The sequence below is a fragment of the Chanodichthys erythropterus genome, chromosome 16 (assembly GCF_024489055.1).
Source record: "Chanodichthys erythropterus isolate Z2021 chromosome 16, ASM2448905v1, whole genome shotgun sequence".
Lineage (NCBI taxonomy): Eukaryota > Metazoa > Chordata > Actinopteri > Cypriniformes > Xenocyprididae > Chanodichthys > Chanodichthys erythropterus.
In genome coordinates, this window is record NC_090236.1 from 3,615,353 (window position 1) to 3,641,400 (window position 26,048).

Sequence of the window (26,048 nt, forward strand, 5' to 3'; positions counted from 1 at the left end):
GATCAAGAAAATAATATAACAATAAAATAACAAGGCCTGCCAATGAAATTATAAGGCAAAATGGTGACATTTTTCAACTATGAAATTTTTCATCTAACCCCTAAGGCATGTTTATAAAAAGCTACTTAAATATCCTAATTCAGTGGTTCTCAACTTCCTGAGACCCTGCTCTACACATTTTGTATGTCTCTCTTATCTGAAACACTCAAGTTCAGTTGATGGAGCTCTCTTCTAACGAGCTGAGGATGCGTTTAATAAGGAATACATACAAACCCTGCGTCCCAATGTCCATACTGTCCATCCTAAATAGTATGTGAGATTAAAATAGGTGTGACCCAAAGCATAGTATGTTGAAAAGAGTATGCCAAAAGTCCCCGGATGGTCTACTATTTCCGGTAGATTTTCGAAGTGTGGATCCGTGCACACTATAAGGCTAATATTGCCCGCGTTGGACGAAGATTCAGTTCAGAACTACAAACACGAGTAAAAAGTGTTAAAAAATTACAAAACATGGCGGACATGCGCGATCGACGCTGAGAGGTTTGAGTGACTAATAACAAAGTCTTTGCTAGTAATCAGTTCAACCTGATAGAAAATATGTATTTAATGTTATCCGTGTTATATTTCATCTGCAAATACCAATGTGTAGTTTTATAAAGATCCGATTGGCCAATAACTTTGCATTAATATGAGGAGAGTTCTCCACATGAAAGACCCGCGACTGCATATCAGCGTGCTGCATTTCTCTCCGATACGGTAGGAAATTAGCTAAATGAAATGTGGAGGATGTAAGATGATTGACAGGCCAGTTTACGTTGACAGCATGCGACAGAGAGAAAATACGCAATTGTATGACGTGATAGTATGTCCCAAAGCTTGTCTACTCTTTTGCTACACACTCAAAAGTAAGTACTTTTTGTTCACAAAAAGAGTACATACTTTTAGGGCGTAGGCGAACTGGGACGCAGCATATGTGCAAAGCAGTGAGTCCCGAGGACTGGAGGTGAGAACCACTGGCATGTGAGTTTCTTAGACGGCCATCTAGTGGTCGTGTTTATTATATGACTGGCACATGTGCACCAGGGTTGCGAACTCTCACGCATCTGGCGTGACACTCACGCTTTCAGCATCAATCTCACGCTCTCACGCACACGCAAGAAATGTCACGCCAAAATCCATTCTTCTCCCCGTTGATGACTAGACTACAGCGTATTAATGACAGGAGAGGAGTTTAAGGCCCACAGCTGTTACATCTCCTTACAACGTTCTCACTGCAGTATTCTCTGATCGTTGATTGGCTGAAAACCTTGCACGTGATACGCCAGTTGCGTGTCAGAAGTGAGAGAGAGCCCCGGCCGCGCGCGCGCACTCAATATACAGAGCGGCCAAAGCACAGAACGTCTTCAGCACTCCCGGATCATGCACACTCCGCCGCTGGCCAGGCTGCTTCTGCTTTACACACCATGGCCGTTATTTTCTCGAGAAAAGGAGTTTTCTCATAGCTTCGCAACGCAATACTCGTTACGTTATATACGTTTTGTTATATAACAACCGATATGACAACTTTAGCACATTTATCAGCTATACATTCAGGGGCGTAAATTTCATCGGACAGTAGGGGGGGACAATAAACATAACATTTCTCAAGAGCAATTTTTGAAGGGGACACAAATAATACAGCCAAAATTTTACTTATAAAGGATATATGCAGGGGTTAAATTGGGCCGGGGCCGTCCGGGGCTCGACATTAACGCTTAATTTCTTGAAGGGGCAAGAGAAAGAGAGTTTTACTTGTCCTGATTAAAACAACAATAACAAAAATAGTTAGGGAGTCACCAAAACGCAAGCATGATTCTATTACATTTAGTGTAAGTGGCGATTGATAATGGATAATATAAATATTTAATAATAAATATTTTATTAATGAATGATTCAGCGTTTTGAACGAATCGGTTGAGTCAAGAATCAGTAATAGCCTATTCCAAAACACCTGCCTCATTCTTGAATGAATCAGCCGTTTGAATGAATGACTAGGACAGTCTTTTGCCACCACCTACTGCCAGTTCAGTTTCATGTTTAAATTTTCCCAACATTTCTTATTTGTATATTCAAAAATATTTAAAGAATATCATAACATTATTTAATGCAGTTGTAATTTTTCAGTGTAAATTATTTAATTTGATTCATAACAGTCCTGCTTTATTTTTCTTATTGAATTTATTGATCAAATGTAAAAAAAAAAAATGAAATAAAAGATGAAGCATGTAATAAGATTAGGGGAAAAAATGCCCTTGGGGTAAATATCACAAATATGCAGATATAAATATGCAAAAGCTGACGGAACACTGTTGAGAATATAGCTTCAGAATAAATTATATTTACACCAAAAAAACATCAAATTTTTTCCAGACAACTTTTTTGGTCGGACAAGTGACCAATTTACTTGTCCAAAGGACAATACCCTGTATTTTGTATTGATATGCTCTCCTTTAGGCCTACAGAAAGACTTTGTTATCAGATGTAAGTTAGCTTTGCACACTGCCGGCATCTAGAATGATTTTGATCTGCATTTTAGTGTTCATAGCAGAGGGCTCTGTCGACTTATTTTTAGTTTGTCAATTGATAAGATTTTGTAGGCTTTGCATACACATGTGCACTCCTCGAAAGCCTGAAACCAAATAGCGGACTCACGGAAAAAAAAATCATGTTATCATCTTGCTTTTTTTTGTTATGACTAATTACTCAGCGTCGTCAGCATTAAAGCAAAAATAACCACTTCATCCGATGTGTTTGAATAAAATAGCCTAAACAGCCTACTTACTAGAGCTCCTCTCAACTACCGTCTGTCTTCTCTCCCGCCGGCGCCGCCGGATTTCTACACGCACGAGTGTGACGTGCGCGGTGGACCAAACCACTGTGAGGCAAGGGAGGGGTGACTCAAAATGTTTCTAAACTTAAAACGCCTGTTTGCGTTTGTATTGCTTTGCTTCTTACACAATTATTTTAAGGATATATCATTTATTTACAATACTTAGAGTGGTTTTTAATTATATTTTTTTGGGGGGACAGCACTCAGATAGGGGGGGTCATGTCCCCCCCGTCCCCCCCGCGATTTACGCCCCTGTATACATTCATTCAGTGTTTTCCATTAATGACCCTCTGCTTCCGCCACCGTTTCATAATGAACTGAAAACTTAAAACATACTACGTTTGCCAACGAACTAAAATCGAAACTGTGATATGGCTTTGTGCCTTTATAAAACAGCAAAAGACAGTGATTAAGTATATATACAGTCTGTGTGTGCTGCGTGTTTTAAAGAGAAGAGCGCGCATTTGTGCACGCGATCAGCTGGTGATCTGGTGATCAAAATAAAAGCGCAAGGATATCTTTTAAAAAGAAATGAGTACAAAAGTATTTAAAAAAAAAAAAAAAATGTTTGAACCCTTCTTAATGTCCAGGTAAAAGTCAATGCTGTTTCTTTGTTCAATTTGCACACTGAACATGGGTTGAAGCTCTTAATTTTGAGTTTCCAGAGTGCACCAGATTGATGCATTTAACCTTAAAATGTACAAAATTTTCTTCCGGGGGGGCATACCCCCGGACCCCCCTAGCAGAGGTACATCCAACAAAGTTTTACAAATTACAGTGTCAAATAATGTACATTTTCATACGACAACAAAAGCTCCTTTCATGTCATTAAAGCTATTAATAGAAAATTGAAATGTCTTTGGACAAATATAGATTTGGAATAAGCCCCTAATGTTTACCCTGTCAGGTAACAAAACTGACAAAAAATAAAATAAATTATTTCACCCCAATGATACTAAGTAAACATGGACTGACATTGATTTTTAAAATTAGGGTTACCAAACATTTTCTCCGCGCACGCGCGCAAACTGAAATTTTTACAAAGTCTCACTCCAGCCAAAGTCCCAAAGTTGGCAACCCTGTGTGCACACGTGTTGAAACCAGGAAATGTTTCAGTTCAGAGAAATCGAAAGCTCACGCTCCTGTCGGACCATTGTAGATATCTCTCTATCTGTACAATAAAATGGCAGAATCCAGTGTTTCTTTGGCTCAGGATCAGTTAAGCTGTTCAATATGTCTGGATCTACTGAAGGATTCAGTGACCATTCCCTGTGGACACAGTTACTGTATGAACTGTATTACAGACTGCTGGGATCAGGATGATCAGAAGGGAGTCTACAGCTGTCCTCGGTGCAGACAGACCTTCACTCCAAGACCTGTTTTAGGTAAAAACACCATGCTGGCTGAAGTGGTGGAGACACTCAAGAAGACAAAACTACAAGCTGCTCGTCCTGCTCAATGTTACACTGAATCTGGAGAAGTGGAGTGTGACATCTGTACTGGGGACAAAAACAAAGCCATCAAGTCCTGTCTGGTGTGTCTGTACTCTTACTGTCAGACCCATTTTGATCGTCATGAAGAATTTCACTCTAGAAAGCGACACAAACTGACTGATGCCACTGGACGACTGCAGGAGATGATCTGCCCTCAACATGAGAAACTATTGGAGATTTTCTGTTGAACTGATCAGAACTGTATATGTTATCTGTGTATGGTGAATGAACACAAAAACCATGACACTGTATCAGCTGCAGCAGAGAGGACTGAGAAATGGGTATGAACTCAGTAGTTCATAATGTCTCTTCATAATTACATTATATCTACATAATCGAACAGCACAAGGGACAGATAATATAACTTCTCCACTTATTTGCTCTCTTTTAAAGCTTTTCTTTGTGACATTCTCGCAAACAGGAATGTGTAATGAGTATTTTGACTGTATACTCTAAATCCTACAGAGACAGTTGGAGGAAACTCAAAGAAAATTCCAGCAGAGAATCCAGGAGAGACAGAAGGAGCTTGAGGATCTGAGAGAGGCTGTGGAGTCTCACAAGGTGAGTTTTGAGCAGAAGAACAACTGCTGGCTGCTGGAAGAGCTGTTTCAGACTCAGTTAGGACTCTCCTCCATCAGTCAGTGAAGAGCCAGTGCTGGAGCTCTTTCCAGTCCCACTGAAGCCCACTGTGGGGAACAGACTGTGTGAGGGACCAGTAAGAGCTGATTCTAATGCGTCTCTCTCTGTGTGTCCTAACAGCGCTCTGCACAGGCAGCAGTGGAGGACAGTGAGAGGATCTTTACTGAGCTGATCCACTCCATTGAGAGAAGCCGCTCCGAGGTGACACAGCTGATCAGAGATCAGGAAAAGGTTCTTATAAGTCAAGCTAAAGGACTCTTGGAGCAACTGGAGCAGGAGATTGATGATCTGAGGAGGAGAGATGCTGAGCTGGAGCAGCTTTCACACACAGACCATCACATCCATTTCCTCCAGGTAACAGAGATCTGACAAACAGGACAGTGATCTTTAGGAAGGAAAGAGATTGTGTTTCTTATCAAATGTTTCTGTGTCTTTAGCTGGTGTTTTTATTGTGTCTTTATGTCTGTGTAGAGTTTCCAGTCTCTCTCTGTTCCTCCTGGATCTACAGACTTATCCAGCATCACTATCAGTTCTCGTCTCTCTTTTGATGATGTTGGTAAATCTGTGTCTCATCTGAGAGAAAAACTGGAGCATTTCTGCAGAGAGGAGATAGAAAAGATATCTGTTAAAGGTAAACTTTACATTTCCATACATGACGTCATATAATACAATGTATATTTAAATTATTCTAAAATGTTTTATAACTATAACAATTATTTTATATTAATTTGCAATATTTACTATAAAGTGTCTGTTGGTTTTTGTAGTAAGAAACATTAACATCATTCCCACCCCTGAACCCAAGACCCATGAGGAGTTCCTCCAGTGTAAGTCTCTATGATCATACATGTATAAGAGACAGACTTTAGTTCTTATATATATATATATATATAAGTATGATGTTGAATTACATTAGGTAAAAAAAGCTTCACAGCATCTGCCTCTGTTAAAAACATCATCAAGATGTTGTCTTTTTGTGTTTGGAGTTGACCAGTAGAATTTGGTTTAGTTAATTGTACTACATTAACAGGTATTGCTTGAGCATTGAATCTTTGAATATTAACACACTAAATGTGTTTCATATAAATCAAGAGTGTTGTGTGGAGTTTTATATATATATATATATATATAATATATATATATATATATAAACCTAAACGTAATAAACCTTTGTTTTATTTTTATGACTGAAAGTTATGTTTTTATCTTCATCAGATTCCTGTCGACTCACTTTGGATCCAAACACAGCGAATAAAATCCTGGTACTGTCTGAAGGGAACAGAGGGATTAAATACACTTGTAAAGAACAGCGGTACCCTGATCATCCAGACAGATTTGATGGTTCTTCAGGTGTTGTGTAGAGAGAGTGTGTGTGGACGCTGTTACTGGGAGGTTGAATGGAGTGGTGAGGTGAGAATATCAGTGTCATATAAGAGAATCAGCAGGAAGGGACAGGGAGATGAGTGTAGATTTGGATTTAATGATCAGTCCTGGAGGTTATACTGCTTTTCCTCCAGTTGTTCATTTTGGCACAATAACAAACAGACTGAACTCCCTGTAGTCTCCAGCTCCTGTAGAATAGGAGTGTATGTGGATCACAGTGCAGGAACTCTGTCCTTCTACAGCGTCTCTGACACAATGACCCTCATTCACAGAGTCCTCACCACATTCACTCAACCTCTCTATGCTGGGTTTACAGTTTATGGATCAGTGAAACCTTTTTGAGGTATTAGAATAGAGGATACAAACAGTGGATTGTGTGTATATATATAAATGTATATAAATACTACAGCTAAACTTATGTTATTAAAAACCGTTTCATTACATATTATTAGAGCTAAAGTATTTCAGTGTATCAGTAGCTGGGTTAAACAATAACAAGATCCAGCATAACTTGTCATCAGGTGGTTCACCCCAAAAATAAAAATTTTGTCAGCATTTACTCAACTCTCAAGTAGTTTCAAACCTGTATGGAATTCTTTGTTCTGCTGAACACAAAGGAAGATATGTGGAAGAATGTGAGTAACCAAACAGAATTTATCCCCCATTGACTATAGTATTTATTTTTCCTACTATGGTAGTAAATGGGGGGTGAGAACTGTTTTGTTACTGACATTCTTCCAAATATCTTCCTTTGTGTTCAGCAGAACAAAGAAATTCATACAGTTTTGGAACTACTTGATGGTGAGTAAATGATGACAGAATTTTCATTTTGGGTGAACAATCCCTTTAAGTGGATATTCAGTCCCCCTGCTGGGTATCAAATCAATGGAATTTTGGAGATGCTTATTTGGCTTGTGAAAAAGGTTTTGTGTTCACCCATTAAGAAACAATCTATGGATGATGAAAGCTATCAAAATCTTGCGTGTGAATAGAAGCAATCCTTAATGCCCTTCCCATTACGAAAGCCTCTGACAATGTGAATGATCTTGAGGCACTTACGCCTAATCATATTCTCCTTCTAAGTCTAAACCACTAATGATTCCTGGAGTTTTTAATGAAGGAGATTTGAACATCAAGAAACAATGGAGACAGGTACAATACTTGTCAGATCTCTTCTGTAAAAGATGGGTAAGGGAGTACTTATTACTACAAGAGAGAGCTTTACAGTGGAGACATAGCTGTGTCTCATTTCATTTAATTTCGAAGGCTGCATCCTCCTGAGGACACATCCTACGAAGGATGCAATATACAGAGTGTCCTTAACCAGATTTAACTGAGATGTCCTTTGTAGGAAAAAAACATGCAGGAAAGGAAACAGGAAGTATCACGTTGCTATGCCAACATGAAGGACGCATTTGAAGGTCGAATTCGGAGATTCCTGCTTACTTTTCTAAAATAATACAGCTTCAATGACGTATGCAGCCTTCAAATGCGACTTCCGGATGACGCAGCCTTCGAAATGAGACACAACATTGCTCTTATGAATCCTGTAGCTCTTCACGGCTCCTGGTTGATGGGAAGAGTAATTAAAGCCTATAAAAAACCTGAAAAAAATGGATTTGTTCTATCAGTCTAGCTTAAGATAAAAACAGGGCAACTGGATAGGCCCGCGTCCAAAATCTGTTTACTGCTGGAAGCTGAGCACTGAAGCAAATTCGGAATTCCCGTACAAAGACATTTATGGCTCCTTTTATGTGTATGTTGTTTAATTGTGGATTTACATTAATACAATTATGGGGCCAGGTGTAGGAGCCAAATGTAATGATTGATGAACCAATAGAGAGCAGAGTGCACCAGTGGCGTGAATATATGGTTTTTACTATAGATCCATTTGCTTTTGAACTGAAAGCTATATTTTTCATTAAATGGACAACAAGCATTAAAACAGATATTGCTGTGTGAACATTGTTTATAAAAATTTGTGAGTGAAGAACATCTTACCAGCTTGCCCTGGCTTGTAGGAAAGCCAATACAAATACTATACAATACAATACTATATTTGCAGTACACACATTATACAATATATTCACTTTAGTTGCGATTACTATGATTTTTTTTCATAATTGCAATGTTTGTTTACTGTATAAAACATACATTCTTTTCTGTAACTACATGCTCTGGATGCTGGGTTTTTTTTTTTTTTTGCCATTTTTTATGCAGTGTCTAATGAATGATCTGTAGTGTTTATATACTAACTGAAGTGTGTATGAGCTGAAAGCACTGTTTGAGGTGAAATTGATTTGAGGTGATGGATTGATTTTGCCAGAAGAGTCAGGGGTTTTGTGAATGTAGCTTGCAGATTTGGTTTTGTGTTTAATTTTGTGAAAAATGGGTGAAGCAGAAATGTGTCTTAGCAATTGTTAGAAAAACTGTAACAGAATGCATACTATAATCTCTCACCAATATTTCAGTTTGCTCAAAATTCCCTTTATGTCCATTAAATTACATGTTTTTTAATGTCATCTTGTGAGTGAGTGGGTATTAATTTCAAAATAATGAATAAAAAATGTTAAAGCCAAGATTATGTATATTAAATAACTTTTGTCTGAAGATGCACACCAGTAATGTTTTTTTTTTTTTTTTTTTTTTTATAAAAAGGCACATTTATAAAAGCTACTTAGTTTTTCTCAATTGATTTGACACATTTCTCCAAATGAATGTAGTTGCTCTCAAAACAATTAACACAGCAAACTAAACACTCTTATGTTGGCAAAACACTTATCAAAAATAACATTTATCAAAAATAAACACTAACATCAAAACTAAAAGTGTGTTCTCTGATGATTTGACACAAATTCAGCTGTAGATACACAAAACACGTTTTCGTTTTCTTCAAAGTTCTTTAATGACAAGTTTAATTTTATAACGATGAGTTTTCACCTAAAAAAATAAATGCATTGCAATCATTGAACTTTATAGATCTCGCCTCTCATTTACATCTGGCCAAAGAATTTAATCAGCATCTTGGCATATATTTTACAAGTCATGCATCATGGGAAAAAAGCTGTGACTGAATCCACACTGTAAAAAATGACCGTGATTTTAACAGTAAAAGACTGTAAAAATGCTGCGGTTTTTGGTTTACAGAAAGTTTCCGTACTATATACGGTGAATAACTCTAATAGATCTAACGGTATACATTTAATGTAATTCTACGGTAAAATACCGTTAAATTCACAGTTTTTGGAAGTGAAAAATAACAATTAATTGTAAAATTTACAGTAAAAACCGTAAATTGACATTCCCACAATTCCCTGCGTGACACTTCACATTTGATATATTTTCGTTGAAATAACTCTGTTTCTTCTTAGTTTTTCTCATTTTTTTTTCTAATCAGTTATGTACATTAGGGTTTTATGTTACATCTAATGTTGTTAAATTAATGTTTATTGCATTTTTAAAATTTCATGCATGTTACCATGATGGTGTTTAGTGTGTGTGTGAATGACACTGTGTGCACCTTCTATATGTTAGTGTTGTCCTTCTCAGCTTGTGGAAAATCTGCTTGTGATGAACTTTGATTCATCATGTGACTCTTATTACCACTGTGTTTGGTGACTGTCAGTGTATTATAAAGGTACAAAACAGATATTAGTACTTCATTAGGTTGGTAAATTAACATTATATCAGTTAATGAAATACGTTATTTTACCATAAATTGAACAGATTTTTTTTACGCTGCTACTGTATTTTTTACGGTAAAATTCTAGCAACCACAGCTGCTATTTTTAACCGTAAATTTGACTGGGATTTTTTTTACAGTGCATCCTTGTGCCTCAACTTCTCCACAAGCCACACCATCCTGAAATGTGAGTGATGTTCAAACCACTCTTGTACCAGTGCTGAATGGTGAAAGTGGACATTGTCCCACACAACACAGTTTCGTTCAGTTTTCTCCTGATCACCTTGAGTAAAGTGGATTTCATTGAGGGAGTTTAAACACTTTACAAGTCTGTGTTGTGCGGCCCAAGACAGCGTTGTGTGCCACAACACCAGTGGATTGGAACGCTTGTTGTCCAGGGACATTGACTGTGGTACAATGTTTATATTGGGCTGAAGTCTCTGTCCAGCTTCTTTCAAGGAAAGACCATTATTTATGACATGGTCAATTAGGCTGGCTCTGATTTCATTTGAAACTCATTTGTACCCTATATCCTCCTCCCTTACTCCTTTTCCCTCTGTCCATGTCTTCTTACATTTTCTTCTCTTGATCTTTCCACTAATACCATTGCCTTCCACTCCCATATCTTCTCCCTCTTTGGCTCCCTCTTCTCCTCTTCCTAAACCATCTATTCCTTTCCCCTCATCTCTTTCTACCTCTTCCACTTTTCATCTCCCTCTCATTATATCACCCTTCATCTATCCTCTTTAATACCTCTTACACTTCTTCCTTTTTCTTTTTCTTTTTTTGCTTTTCTTTCCCCCTTTTATAGTTTTTGTAATTGAGATAGCTGTGTAAACAATTAGAAAATTTGCATTTCCTGTGTTGTGTGTATTACTAACTCAGCAGATATTTATTTGGGGATAATTGAGAACATTCCAAGTGCAACTGAGAATTGAACAAATAACAGTTTTGTTTATTGTGTTTGGAAAAATGGTGCACAAATGACTGATTTGTTATTGCAAGATATATCAAAGTTTTGGTTGGCTGTATGTACTGTCAAAACATTTGAGAATTTTGTGCAGAGTGTTTTGAGACAATGATGCATGTGATTTGTAATTTTCATGAAATTAAGGAAAATTTACAACCTATATAGGACAACTACAAAGTGTCCAGATTACTGTGTTATCTGTTTCGAGAACAGTGATCTGAGTTTGGAGAAATGTGTCAAATCGAGAAAAATTGTAAATGCCCTAATTGAAGGTTGTAGTGAGTTTCTGTATAAGACTGCCATCTAGGGGGCGTTTTTATTATGCCATGTATGGCTCTGGTTCAAACCAAGGCTGTATCCCAAATGACACCCTAAACCCTCACGGTCTTCCTCTGAGTCCGCACTTTCGTGAAGTAATGCCGCTTTGACTGCCGGGTAAAGTCCTCTACGTAGCTCGCAAACTTGCGGGCTCAGCTGAAGCAAAGAATATACACTTACAAGAAGCGAAACCCAATAGAGCGTTCCATTGCAACACCGGCGCCCAGCAGCAGCCCTGCATTTCCACCATTTTGGGGTGAAAGCGACTCTCGGTCCACTAGTTTCTATGGCATCAGCTGCTTTGTTAAAAAAAAAGAAAAAAAAAAGTACATTAAAGCTATCAAACCGTTTTAGACATCTCTCCATCTGTACAATAAAATGGCAGAATCCAATGTTCCTTTGTCTCTGGATCATTTCAGCTGTTCAATCTGTCTGGATCTACTGAAGGATCCAGTGGCCATTCCCTGTGGACACACACTGTAAAATGTTTATTGTCAAATTAACAGTAACTTACTGGCAACATTTATCCAGTAGTTGCTGTATTTAATACCACAGTAAAATTACAGTAAAAATAACTACAGTAGTTTTACTGTACTGTACCGTAAAATAAAGTATAATGCTGTACTTTATTTTACAGTATGCCTAAAACTACTGTAGTTATTTTCACAGTTAATTTTTATTTATTTTAAGTTAACTGTTATATATTCAATAACACAAATTATTGCTTCAGATCAACTTTATTTACCAGCATATTAATTTCATCAATTAACAAAATACAATTAAATTCATACCATTAAAATCACATTAACACATTGTGCCAGTGGAAAATAAATGCTGGAAATATAAAAATAAAGTCTGAAGAGTTAAAGTACTTAATTAGTAGCAGTATACAACAATAACCAGTGATACATATCTTCTTACATCTTAAAACCACATAAAGAAAATGGTCTTCTTTATTGCAACGACTCTTCCCCCCGTCTCACGATGGTTCAGCCCGTCTGCCAGCGCCGCTGCAGGAAAAAATGCTGTCAGCACGGCTTAACTGGGAAATGAGCGCCAGCAGCACCAAAAGTATTTATACCTTGAAGCTGCAAACAACATTGAAGCTGCAAAAAAATTTAGTAAATTTTAAAGCTGCGAAATCAATGAAATATACTGTATAAATTGAGTAAATGTCAGTAAAAAAAATTGTAAATCTGAATAACTGAATTACTTTATATGAGAAATAAAATTAATTAGATATAACCAAAATTATAAAACACCACAACTGTAATTCTATGTCAAATAAACTAAAAATATTGAGTAGATATAATTGAAATATTAGATGATTTTGACCAAACAAATGTGCTATATTTACTAAATGTAAAAGTGAATTTAACTTAATATTGGACTATATCAAAATGTTGCATTCACTTTTTTACACTATTTACCCTTTACAATGAATATAATAAAACCAAATAAAAGAAAAACACATTTTTAGTTTATTTACATTTGCATTTATTTGTCAATTAAACATTAGACAGTATAAAATCAACCTATGAAACATTTCATCCATTTTAATATTCAAGTAGATTGCAAAATTCAAAAACGTAAAGTAGCCATAAGAGAAATGACTAAACCTTATGAAACATTTCATCCATCTTAATATTCAAGTAGATTGCATGCAAAATACGATAGCCATAAGAGAAATGACATCTTACTTTGTTCCTGGTGCAGCCATCTGCAGTCACACTCAACATTAAACCATAAAAGCAACACTTAAATCAATATTAAAGGGATGGTTCACCCAAAAAGATGTTGTCATAATGTACTCACCCTCAAGTTGTCCCAAACCTGTACGAGTTTCTTTCTTCTGTTGAATACAAAAGATATTTTAAAGAATGTTGGTTAACAGACAGTTGAAAGTTGCCATTGACTTCCATGGTAGGAAAAAAATATATACTATGAAAAGTCAATGGCAACCTTCAACTGTCTGTTAACCAATATTCTTTAAAATATCTTTTGTGTTCAACAGAAGAAAGAAACTTGTACAGGTTTGGGACAACTTGAGGGCGAGTACATCATGACAACATTTTCATTTTTGGGTGAACTATCCCTTCAACAGAATTAAGATAACAGAAACACTTCCATCAGGAATGCCCATTCTGTGGGATGATCTTGAAATGCAACTATGTAAGAAGATAATTTAACCTCTGAACCTTAACAGAGAGTCTTGAAGCATCCAGGTCAAGAAACAGTTTTTGGAACACTTCAAGTGAGTATTTGTGGGTCTTGAGATATCTCAAATCCAATGCATATGTGAGTCCCAAAAGATAGCAGCAGGCTCTGCTGAGATTCCCAAGATTGCGGAGGACAGTGATGCCCTCAATCACAACTCCTACATCGCTGACTGCCCCATCATTGTCCCGAAGGATGTAGATTTTTATGACCTCCTCTGCCAACTCCGCTTGTACAAAGGCGGGTAGATCAGCTGAATCCTACAGGCAAATTGTAAAGATAACTGGTTAGAGCTAACATTCAAACCTAAATGTTACAAGAAAGTGACAAATACACAAATCTCAAACAAAGTTTGCTGGGGGAGGAGTTGCAAAAATTAACAGCATTCTTCTTAACAAGAGGACAGGTTAATTTTCTACATAGGGAAATTTATTTTTAACAATAAACCTAAAAGAAAAATGAAAAGAGACCAACTGCGAGCTTCAATGCTATATGCTTTTATTGAGGTCCGCATTATTTCAACCAATTTCTTTTTTAAATAAACATGTTTAATATGGAAGTAAAATGACAAATGGTTTTGAAAAAAAAGCTTGTTTAATTGCACTACTTGAAAAAAAAAAATGCATTGCATTAACCCTCACACTCAACCCTTAACCATCTAAATAATTCTGTGGCTTAGTAAATATTACAGTAATATTTAACTTTAATAAAGTAATAAAATCTCTGAATATCGTTTACTTGATTGTACAAAAGATAGCTTTCCTGTAGCTCAAACAGTACTAGTGCTAGCATGAGACACACGTTACCGGTGCACGTAAACGTCATTAACGACTAGTTGTTCAGTTCGGTTCCGGAACCGAACTGAACAACTAGTTGTTAATGACGTTTACCGGTGCACGTAAACGTCATTAACGACTAGTTGTTCAGTTCGGTTCCGGAACCGAACTGAACAACTAGTCGTTAATGACGTTTACGTGCACCGGTAACGTGTGTCTCTCGTGTATGCGCGGCGAATCACAGGGAAAGCACAAGCCTATCCAAATGCTTTATGCTGAAAATCGCGATTCATGTTTGCTCACTTTAATAACTCCATAAACCTGTTTGCTTTATGAGATGAGCTTAAACAACAAGCCCAAAAACGCTTATAGTGAGTGACCATGGCAACACAAAGAGCGCGCGCTGTGTGAAACAGGCTGTCCATGCATAAACGAGACGCCTCCGTCGACAGTGTTAGTGTGTTTAAATTGCTGAAAATAACGAGTGTTTTGTCACTTTAATATTACTTTGGTCACGATAACGGATACCAAACATGAGAGACGCCAGAAAGTCGCTATGGTTTCCAAGCTGTCAATCATCGCAGTTTCGAGAGTGTGTTCCGTACACGCATGTAACGATAATTTAGGGATTCACTCCCGCATTTAAATGTGGTTGTCACTCCTGAAACTTACAGTGTGTACGTGGCCTTTAGTACTAACGTTAACCCACTCCAAAAAAAAAACAAAACAAAAAAAAAACTCAACAACTGGTAACTTACTAGCTAACATACATATGGCTGCGCCAGTAACGTAACTTACTTAGAAAACTAGACTGTTGTGTACACGTACACACGGTCAACGTAAAGTATTGCAAATATACATAGTTATAAAATGACTACTTACAGGATATTCGAGTAATGCTGTTCATGTCGTTGTTGAGGAAAGCAGTTATGTGACTGGTTCATCGGCACAAAACCAGTTTCCAATGTTTTGTTCAGTGAAATCGAAACTAAAGCTCAAGTTGCTGTCGAACTGTTGTCGATGTCTCTCTTTCTGTGCAATAAAATGGCAGAATCCAGTATTTCTTTGGCTCAGGATCAGTTCAGCTGTTCAATCTGTCTGGATCTACTGAAGGATCCAGTGGCCATTCCCTGTGGACACAGTTACTGTATGAACTGTATTACAGACTGCTGGGATCAGGATGATCAGAAGAGAGTCTACAGCTGTCCTCAGTGCAGACAGACCTTCAATCCAAGACCTGTTTTAGGTAAAAACACCATGCTGGCTGAAGTGGTGGAGAAACTCAAGAAGACAAAACTACAAGCTGCTCATCCTGTTCAATGTTACACTGGATCTGGAGAAGTGGAGTGTGACATCTGTACTGGGGACAAAAACAAAGCCATCAAGTCCTGTCTGGTGTGTCTGTACTCTTACTGTCGCACTCATTTTGAACAACATGAGAATCTCTTCAGGGATAAGAGACACAATCTGATGGACGCCACTGGACGACTGCAGGAGATGATCTGCCCTCAACATGAGAAACTGCTGGAGATTTTCTGTCGTACTGATCAGAACTGTATATGTTATCTGTGTATGGTAGAACACAGAAACCATGACACTGTATCAGCTGCAGCAGAGAGGACTGAGAAACAGGTATGAACTATGAGTGATTCCCTGCTGAAAAATCCAGCATAAACCAGCATGGATTCTATGCTGGTTTATGCTGGTATAGTGCTAGTAGACCAGCATATTCATGATGTTCTCAAGATGTTAACACATTATTGATGTAAATAAAATAAAAAACAATATAAGGTTAAAAAATAATTTATTGAATTATATTATTATAACTTTGTAATTTCTTTTGCTCCCTCTGCTGACAGTAGAACTGAAACTTTAATTGTTTTAGTTATGAATACATTATAAATCAATGTTACTTGTAAACTGGTAAAACGTTTTTAAGCATCAAAGGAATTGTTACAGAAAAGATATGTACACAAATCAATGTTGAAAAGAGCTTCATTGCAAAACAAAAAAACATTAAGAGATATGAAAACCAAGAAAAATGCCTAATAAAAGCATAATCAAGCAGTTTGTTCATAAAAGGGGTTATGAGATGAGCAAAACTTGAGAAACTTGAGAAAATGAGATCCAGGCAGTTGATGACGTTGAAGAAAAATTATTAATTCAATTAAATTTAGCCTCACACGCAAACTTTAATCGATAATGAAAATATTTAATAAAACCAAAAGGTAAAATAACAATCAGAAAAAAGTAATTAATAGTTAATAATAAAATTTAGAGTATTGTAAAATCCAGAGTATTGATCAAAATATACAGAATTAAGAACAATAATTAAGACATTTGCAGATAGGAAAGAAGAAGCAGAAGAGCACGGGAGAGCAAAGGAAAGAGCAAAGGAGAAAAAGCCCCACTCTCAACGCCTCAGCCCATTTTATACCATAAGAACAGGGAAATTTACTCAAACCTTGTTTTCGTTAATCAGAAAAGGTCAAATGAACTTACCCATTATGTCATAGACTGATCAAATGTCAAAAATAGATATAAGAGTTGTTTTGACCCCCTTAGGGAATTTTGCAAATCTTTACATTATCAGACACAATTACCAGACATACTTTGATCGGATTCAAATGAGCAACTGATTGTGAAAAACATCACTGCTGAAGTACTTGGCACCTGTCCAATATCTAACCACAAACGTGTCAACATGACCTGTCACATTGGAACACTTGAAGAACAATTGAATATAACAAGCATACATACTCTTAAAGATAACAAAATAATAACCATAAGGGTACAATAACAAGTAAATACTTGAAAATATGATGAGAATTAATATATAAAGAAGGAGTACATAAATATATGAAATCAAAAGTAAAATTGATAAATCATAAACCATAAATGATTAACATAAATATGAACAAAATGCATGAATATGAATATTGACCATTTTGGATCCACCATGAGAAGAGCTCTTTTAATGGAACAGTTAATATCAACTTGATAATGAAAGTTCAAAACTGAAAGTTGCTGTTTTTGAGGACTTTCTCACTTTCATGCTCATTTGTAATGAGTTCAATATTGACTACTCTAAATCCTACAGAGACAGTTGGAGGAAACCCAGAGAAAATTCCAGCAGAGAATCCAGGAGAGACAGAAGGAGATTGAGGATCTGAGAGAGGCTGTGGAGTCTCACAAGGTGAGTTTTGAGCAGAAGAACAACTGCTGGCTGCTGGAAGAGCTGTTTCAGACTCAGTTAGGACTCTCCTCCATCAGTCAGTGAGGAGCCAGTGCTGGAGCTCTTTCCAGTCCCACTGAAGCCCACTGTGGGGAACAGACTGTGTGAGGGACCAGTAAGAGCTGATTCTAATGCGTCTCTCTCTGTGTGTCCTAACAGCGCTCTGCACAGGCAGCAGTGGAGGACAGTGAGAGGATCTTTACTGAGCTGATCCACTCCATTGAGAGAAGCCGCTCTGAGGTGACACAGCTGATCAGAGATCAGGAAAAGGCTGCAGTGAGTCGAGCTGAAGAACAACTGGAGCAACTGGAGCAGGAGATTGATGATCTGAGGAGGAGAGATGCTGAGCTGGAGCAGTTTTCACACACAGACCATCACATCCATTTCCTCCAGGTAACAGAGATCTGACAAACAGGACAGTGATCTTTAGGAAGGAAACAGATTGTTTTTCCTATCAAATGTTTCTGTGTCTTTAGCTGGTGTTTCTATTGTGTCTTTGTGTCTGTGTAGAGTTTCCAGTCTCTCTCTGTTCCTCCTGGATCTACAGACTCATCCAGCATCACTATCAGTTCTCGTCTCTCTTTTGATGATGTTGGTAAATCTGTGTCTCAACTGAGAGAGAAACTGGAGCATTTCTGCAGAGAGGAGATAGAAAAGATATCTGGCAGAGGTAAACTTTACATTTCCATACATGACTTCATATAATACAATGTATATTTAAATTATTCTAAAATGTTTTAGAACTATGACAATTATTTTATATTATTTTGCAATATTTACTATAAAGTGTCTGTTGGTTTTTGTAGTAAGAAACATTAACATCATTCCCACCCCTGAACCCAAGACCCATGAGGAGTTCCTCCAGTGTAAGTCTCTATGATCATACATGTATAAGAGACAGACTTTAGTTCTTATTGTACACCACCAATCAAACTGAACTGTGCTGAACTCCACGCAACACTCTTGATTTATATGAAACACATTTAGCATGTTAATATTCAAAGATTCAATGCTAAAGCAATACCTGTTAATGTAGTACAATTAACTAAACCAAATTCTACTGGTCAACTCCAAACACACAAAGACAACATCTTGATGATATGATGTTTTTAACAGAGGCAGATGCAGTGAAACTTTTTTTACCTGTACCTGTAATTCAACATCATACTTTCCAAACATAATAAACCTTTGTTTTATTTTTATGACTGAAAGTTATGTTTTTATCTTCATCAGATTCCCGTCGACTCACTTTGGATCCAAACACAGCGAATAAAATCCTGGTACTGTCTGAAGGGAACAGAGTTAAATACATTAAATACACTGCTAGAAAAAAGCGGTATCCTGATCATCCAGATAGATTTGATGGTTATCTTCAGGTGTTGTGTAGAGAGAGTGTGTGTGGACGCTGTTACTGGGAAGTTGAGTGGAGTGGTAAGGTGGATATATCAGTGTCATATAAGAGCATCAGCAGGAAGGGACAGGGAGATGAGTGTAGATTTGGATGTAATGATCAGTCCTGGAGGTTATACTGCTATGACTACACTTGTTCATTCTGGCATAATAACAAACAGACTGAACTCCCTGTAGTCTCCAGCTCCTGTAGAATAGGAGTGTATGTGGATCACAGTGCAGGAACTCTGTCCTTCTACAGCGTCTCTGACACAATGACCCTCATTCACAGAGTCCACACCACATTCACTCAGCCTCTCTATCCTGGGTTTACAGTTTATGGATCAGTGAAACTTTGTGAGGTATTAGAATAGAGGATACAAACAGTAGATTGTGTATATATATAATATAAATACTACAGCTAAACTTATGTTATTAAAAACCGTTTCATTACATATTATTAGAGTTAAAGTATTTCAGTATATCGGTAACTGGGTTAAATCATAACAAGATACAGCATACCTTGTCATCAGGTGGACTTAAAAGGATAGTTCACCCCAAAAATTTTAATTTTGTCATCATTTACTCAACTCTCAAGTAGTTTCAAACCTGTATGGATTTCTTTGTTCTTTGTGCAGAACACAAAGGAAGATATGTGGAAGAATGTGAGTAACCAAACAGAATTTATCCCCCATTGACTATAGTATGGGGGGATGGGGGGTTGGGATTTGGGGTTGGAGAACTGTTTTGTTACTGACATTCTTCCAAATATCTTCCTTTTATCATTAACTATGCACCGATTCAGGGGCTACTGGCCCTTTAAATCTCATGCTCCCTGCCCATCGAGCTCGCTTATAGATGCATTAGCCTAATATTAACCATATAAACAACAAATTAATTTGCGAGAGAACTTGTACACTGCTCTTTAAAACTGCATTTGTTTTTACAGCAAAAAGACCATTAGATTTATTTAAATAATGCTTTATTTAATATTTTTATTAGCACCATTTTTTTTAAGCAAATTGGCAGATTCTGGCACTGTTTGCAGATTTTTTTAAAAAGCAAATGTATTTGTTGTTAATGTTTTCACAGCCCAAACTGGCCTTAAAAATGTGTAGCCCTTTGATATTAGAGGCAAATTGCATTTTTTATCACAATCCCAACAAAGATGTTATGCACATAAGCAGTTGTTTTTAATTTAAATTATTGTATAATTTCAAGATTAACAGCAAAAACAGCATGGCCTGATTTTAGCTTTGTGCAATTATGTTTCATAAGACATCTGCACAATCAGCAGGCGGACTGAATGAAAATGCAAATTCAATCTCTGACAGTAGGTGGTGCTTATGGAACAGCAGCGATATAGCGTTTCCATGGTTACTGCTATACAAAGCATTGCTGCTTGGCTACTACTTTATACGGAGATAAGAGGAAATGCCATCAAAACTTTTCTGAAGACAGTCCACTTCAGAGATACATTCATATCAACCCTAATTCAATATTTATATTATTCTTTCTATATTTTGCGAACAGTGAGCTTGTGCATGGTGCAGTATTTTCTCTGCTGGCGCATGTGTTCTCCTCTTTGTTTCCGTATTCAGGATGTATCTGTGTTAACATCCTGTTTACAGAATTCCTAAATATTTCCATAAATTAAATTTTGGTAAATTATTACAAAGCAGTTTGTTTGCAAGCCCGGAATAAAGATTGACCAAAATAAATCTAAAAACGTTTGGATTTATGGCCAATGGGCTACTGCATCTCTCTCTCTCTCTTTTTTTTAAAAGTTCAAATCACCCCAGATTGGACAGCTTTGCGGGCCGTATGTTTGACACCCCTGGTCTAGAGAGAACGTTTATTAGCTGAAAACCCACTCAGCGTATAGCGTTATAACTGCAATGGATACATTTTTTACATGACGCACCACCCAGCATACCCGGTTAAAAAAGTCGCCGCTCGCCACTGCTATACAATACAATACTATATTTGCAGTACACACATTATACAATATATTCACTTTAGTTGTGATTACTATGATTTTTTTCATAATTGCAATGTTTGTTTACTGTATAAAACATACATTCTTTTCTGTAACTACATGCTCTGGATGCTTTTTTTTGCCATTTTTTATGCAGTGTCTAATGAATGATCTGTAGTGTTTATATACTAACTGAAGTGTGTATGAGCTGAAAGCATTGTTTGAGGTGAAATTGATTTGAGGTGATGGATTGATTTTGCCAGAAGAGTCAGGGGTTTTGTGAATGTAGTTTGCAGATTTGGTTTTGTTTAATTTTGTGAAAAATGGGTGAAGCAGAAATGTGTCTTAGCAATTGTTAGAAAAACTGTAACAGAATGCATACTATAATCTCTCACCAATATTGTATGCACAATGTTTTTCAGTTTGCTCAAAATTGCCTTTATGTCTGTTAAATTACATGTTTTTTAATGTCATCTTGTGAGTGAGTGGGTAATAATTTCAAAATAATGAATAAAAAATGTTAAAGTCAAGATTTTCTATATTAAATAACTTTTGTCTGAAGATGCACACCAGTAATGTTTTTTTTTTTATAAAAAGGCACGTTTATATAAAAGCTACTTAGTTTTTCTCAATTGATTTGACAAATTTCTCCAAATGAATGTAGTTGCTCTCAAAACAATTAACACAGCAAACTAAACACACTTTTATATTGGCAAAACAGTTATCAAAAATAGAATTTATCAAAAATAAACACTAACATCAAAACTAAAAGTGTGTTCTCTGATGATTTGACACAAATTCAGCTGTAGATACACAAAACACGTTTTCGTTTTCTTCAAAGTTCTTTAATGACAAGTTTAGTTTTATAACGATGAGTTTTCACCTAAAAAAATAAATGCACTGCAATCATTGAACTTTATAGATCTCGCCTCTCATTAACATCTGGCCAAAGATTTTAATCAGCATCTTGGCATATATTTTACAAGTCATGCATCATGGGAAAAAAGCTGTGACTGAATCCATCCTTGTGCCTCAACTTCTGCACAAGCCACACCATCCTGAAATGTGAGTGATGTTCAAACCACTCTTGTACCAGTGCTGAATGGTGAAAGTGGAAATTGTCCCACACAACACAGTTTCGTTCAGTTTTCTCCTGATCACCTTGAGGAAAGTGGATTTCATTGAGGGAGTTTAAACACTTTACAAGTCTGTGTTGTGCGGCCCAAGACAGCGTTGTGTGCCACAACACCAGTGGATTGGAACGCTTGTTGTCCAGGGACATTGACTGTGGTACAATGTTTATATTGGGCTGAAGTCTCTGTCCAGCTTCTTTCAAGGAAAGACCATTATTTATGACATGGTCAATTAGGCTGGCTCTGATTTCATTTGAAACTCATTTGTACCCTATATCCTCCTCCCTTACTCCTTTTCCCTCTGTCCATGTCTTCTTACATTTTCTTCTCTTGATCTTTCCACTAATACCATTGCCTTCCACTCCCATATCTTCTCCCTCTTTGGCTCCCTCTTCTCCTCTTCCTAAACCATCTATTCCTTTCCCCTCATCTCTTTCTACCTCTTCCACTTTTCATCTCCCTCTCATTATATCACCCTTCATCTATCCTCTTTAATACCTCTTACACTTCTTCCTTTTTCTTCTTCTTTTTTTGCTTTTCTTTTCCCCTTTTATAGTTTTTGTAATTGAGATAGCCGTGTAAACAATTAGAAAATTGGCATTTCCTGTGTTGTGTGTAGTATTACTAACTCAGCAGATATTTATTTGGGGATAATTGAGAACATTCCAAGTGCAACTGAGAATTGAACAAATAACAGTTTTGTTTATTGTGTTTGGAAAAATGGTGCACAAATGACTGATTTGTTATTGCAAGATATATCAAAGTTTTGGTTGGCTGTATGTACTGTCAAAACATTTGAGAATTTTGTGCAGAGTGTTTTGAGACAATGATGCATGTGATTTGTAATTTTCATGAAATTAAGGAAAATTTACAACCTATATAGGACAACTACAAAGTGTCCAGATTACTGTGTTATCTGTTTCGAGAACAGTGATCTGAGTTTGAAGAAATGTGTCAAATCGAGAAAAACTGTAAATGCCCTAATTGAAGGTTGTAGTGAGTTTCTGTATAAGACTGCCATCTAGGGGTCGTTTTTATTATGCCATTTATGGCTCTGGTTCAAACCAAGGCTGTATCCCAAATGACACCCTAAACCCTCACGGTCTTCCTCTGAGTCCGCACTTTCGTGAAGTAATGCCGCTTTGACTGCCGGGTAAAGTCCTCTGCGTAGCTCGCAAACTTGCGGGCTCAGCTGAAGCAAAGAATATACACTTACAAGAAGCGAAACCCAATAGAGCGTTCCATTGGAACACCGGCGCCCAGCAGCAGCCCTGCATTTCCGCCATTTTGGGGTGAAAGCGACTCTCGGTCCACTAGTTTCTATGGCATCAGCTGCTTTGTTAAAAAAAAAGAAAAAAAAAAGAAGTAAATTAAAGCTGTCAAACTGTTTTAGACATCTCTCCATCTGTACAATAAAATGGCAGAATCCAATGTTTCTTTGTCTCAGGATCATTTCAGCTTTTCAATCTGTCTGGATCTACTGGAGGATCCAGTGGCCATTCCCTGTGGACACAGTTACTGTATGAACTGTATTACAGGCTGCTGGGATCAGGATGATCAGAAGAGAGTCTACAGCTGTCCTCAGTACAGACAGACCTTGCTGGCTGAAGTGGCGGAGAAACTCAAGCAGACAAAACTACAAGCTGCTCGTCCTGTTCAATGTTACGCTGAATCTGGAGATGTGGAGTGTGACATCTGTACTGGAGACAAAAACAAAGCCATCAAGTCCTGTCTGGTGTGTCTGTACTCTTACTGTCAGACTCATTTTGAACAACATGAGAATCTCTTCAGAGGTAAGAGACACAATTTGATTGACGCCACTGGACGACTGCAGGAGATGATCTGCCCTCAACATGAGAAACTGCTGGAGATTTTCTGTCGTACTGATCAGAACTGTATATGTTATCTGTGTATGGTGGATGAACACAAAAACCACGACACTGTATCAGCTGCAGCAGAGAGGACTGAGAAACAGGTATGAACTCAGTAGTTGTGACACGCATAATAAAAATCATTGCATAATCCAAGATCATTTTCCAAAAAGTTAGTTATTGGTATCTCCCAAGAATCTCATTTGTACTTGAGACAATTACTTTTTATGCAGTTTGATTTATCAAATCTATGTCCATTTGTTATTCCTACAGAGACAATTGGGTAAGATGCAAAGTAAATTCCAGCAGAGAATCCAGGAGAGACAAAAGGAGCTTGAGGATCTGAGAGAGGCTGTGGAGTCTCACAAGGTGAGTTTTGAGCAGAAGAACAACTGCTGGCTGCTGGAAGAGCTGTTTCAGACTCAGTTAGGACTCTCCTCCATCAGTCAGTGAGGAGCCAGTGCTGGAGCTCTGCAGAACTCATGTTTTGAGAAAATATAAAAGATGTGAACTTATATAAGCAGATGGCTTAGCAACATAGACAGTTTGTTTGAATTGGTCCGAAGACACAGTACTGTAAAACCTGTGTAGCACGCAGGTGTTGTTGATTTCCGGAAAAAAAGGTACGTCGCTGTCACTGGGGCAGCACCCTAAGGTACAAAAGTGGAAAGGTACTAATATGTACTTTTAAAGTACTAATTTGTTCCTTAAAGGTACTAATATGTACCATTTTGGGATAAGTAATGTACAAAGATGTACCTTTTCACTTTTGTACCATAGGGTACTGCTCTAGTGACAGCGTCATACCTTTTTTTTTCTGAGAGTGTTGGTGTCACAAGTGCAGACAGACTGTAATGATAATCCTAATGATAACCCCTGGTCTTTCCAATAATATGAAAAATACCTTTGTATTTGAAGGATAGAATTTAAAGGTGCCCTATAACTTTTCTTAAAAAGATGTAATATAAGTCTAAGGTGTCCCCTGAATGTATCTGTGAAGTTTTAGCTCAAAATACCCCATAGATTTTTTTTAATTCATTTTTTTAACTGCCTGTTCTATGGCATCATTATAAATGAGGCGATTCAGGGCTACTGGCCCTTTAATTCTCGTGCTCCACGCCCACGGAGCTCGCGCTTGCCTTGAACAGTGCATAAACAAAGTTTACACAGCTAATATAGCCCTCAAAAGGATCTTTACAAAGTGTTCGTCATGCATGCGTTGGATTATGTGAGTATTGTATACTGTTATATTGTTTACATTTGATTCTGAATGAATTTGAAGCTGTGCTCCGTGGCAAACGGCTAATGCTACACTGTTGGAGAGATTTATAAAGAATGAAGTTGTGTTTATGAATTATACAGACTGCAAGTGTTTATTAATGAAAATAGCGACGGCTCTCTTGTCTCCGTGAATACAGTAAGAAACGATGGTAACTTTAACCATATTTAACAGTACATTAGCAACATGCTAACGAAACATTTAGAAAGACAATTTACTAATATCACTAAAATATCATGATATCATGGATCATGTCAGTTATTATTGCTCAATCTGCCATTTTTCGCTGTTGTTCTTGCTTGCTTACCTAGTCTGTTGATTCAGCTCTGCACAGATCCAGATGTTCTGCCCTTGTATAATGCCTTTCATAATGTTGGGAACATGGGCTGGCATATGCAAATATTGGGGCGTACACCCCAACTGTTACGTAACAGTCAGTGTTATGTTGAGATTCGCCTGTTCTTCGGAGGTCTTTTAAACAAATGAGATTTATATAAGAAGGAGGAAACAGTGGAGTTTGAGACTCACTGTATGTCATTTCCATGTACTGAACTCTTGTTATTTGACTATGCCAAGATAAATTCAATTTTTCATTCGAGGACACCTTTAAAGGAAACGGTAAGATATGCACTTTTTATTTTTAAAATGTTTTGTCAGTGACGTGCTGAGCCAGACAATTATTTACAATGCAAAAATAAGGCCTTGTTTCCATTAAAATATATATAAACATTCTAAAATATATACTATGTTTACCTTATAGGCAAAATTGCTTAAATTTGATTTGTATAAAACAATTAAAAATGCTATTTGGCCAGT

The 26,048-nt window shown here is 37.1% G+C and overlaps 2 protein-coding genes and 1 pseudogene across 2 annotated transcripts; all 3 read left to right on the forward strand.

Annotated features, from left to right (window-relative positions):
- Window positions 1-4,040: 4,040 nt before the first annotated feature.
- On the forward strand, window positions 4,041-9,233 carry LOC137002471 (tripartite motif-containing protein 16-like; annotated as a pseudogene).
- Window positions 9,234-15,367: 6,134 nt separating this feature from the next.
- On the forward strand, window positions 15,368-19,461 carry LOC137003881 (E3 ubiquitin/ISG15 ligase TRIM25-like). The gene is made up of 6 exons (XM_067364150.1): window positions 15,368-15,979; window positions 17,448-17,543; window positions 17,742-17,975; window positions 18,093-18,252; window positions 18,389-18,448; window positions 18,816-19,461. Exons 1-6 carry the CDS (start codon window positions 15,368-15,370, stop codon window positions 19,343-19,345), a joined length of 1,692 nt encoding a protein of 563 aa, XP_067220251.1. The 3' UTR covers window positions 19,346-19,461.
- Window positions 19,462-23,499: 4,038 nt separating this feature from the next.
- On the forward strand, window positions 23,500-24,406 carry LOC137003094 (tripartite motif-containing protein 29-like). Its single transcript, XM_067363130.1, has 2 exons — window positions 23,500-24,057; window positions 24,227-24,406. The coding sequence occupies exons 1-2, from the start codon at window positions 23,500-23,502 to the stop codon at window positions 24,404-24,406; spliced, it is 738 nt and encodes a 245-aa protein (XP_067219231.1).
- Window positions 24,407-26,048: the final 1,642 nt, after the last annotated feature.

Coding starts and splice junctions, on each gene's coding strand:
- LOC137003094 (XM_067363130.1), top strand. CDS start 23,500: ATGGCAGAATCCAATGTTTCTTTGTCTCAGGATCATTTCAGCTTTTCA. Junction 24,058..24,226: donor CAGAGAGGACTGAGAAACAG/GTATGAACTCAG, acceptor TTATTCCTACAG/AGACAATTGGGTAAGATGCA.
- LOC137003881 (XM_067364150.1), top strand. CDS start 15,368: ATGTCTCTCTTTCTGTGCAATAAAATGGCAGAATCCAGTATTTCTTTG. Junction 17,976..18,092: donor ATCACATCCATTTCCTCCAG/GTAACAGAGATC, acceptor GTGTCTGTGTAG/AGTTTCCAGTCTCTCTCTGT. Junction 18,253..18,388: donor AGAAAAGATATCTGGCAGAG/GTAAACTTTACA, acceptor TGGTTTTTGTAG/TAAGAAACATTAACATCATT.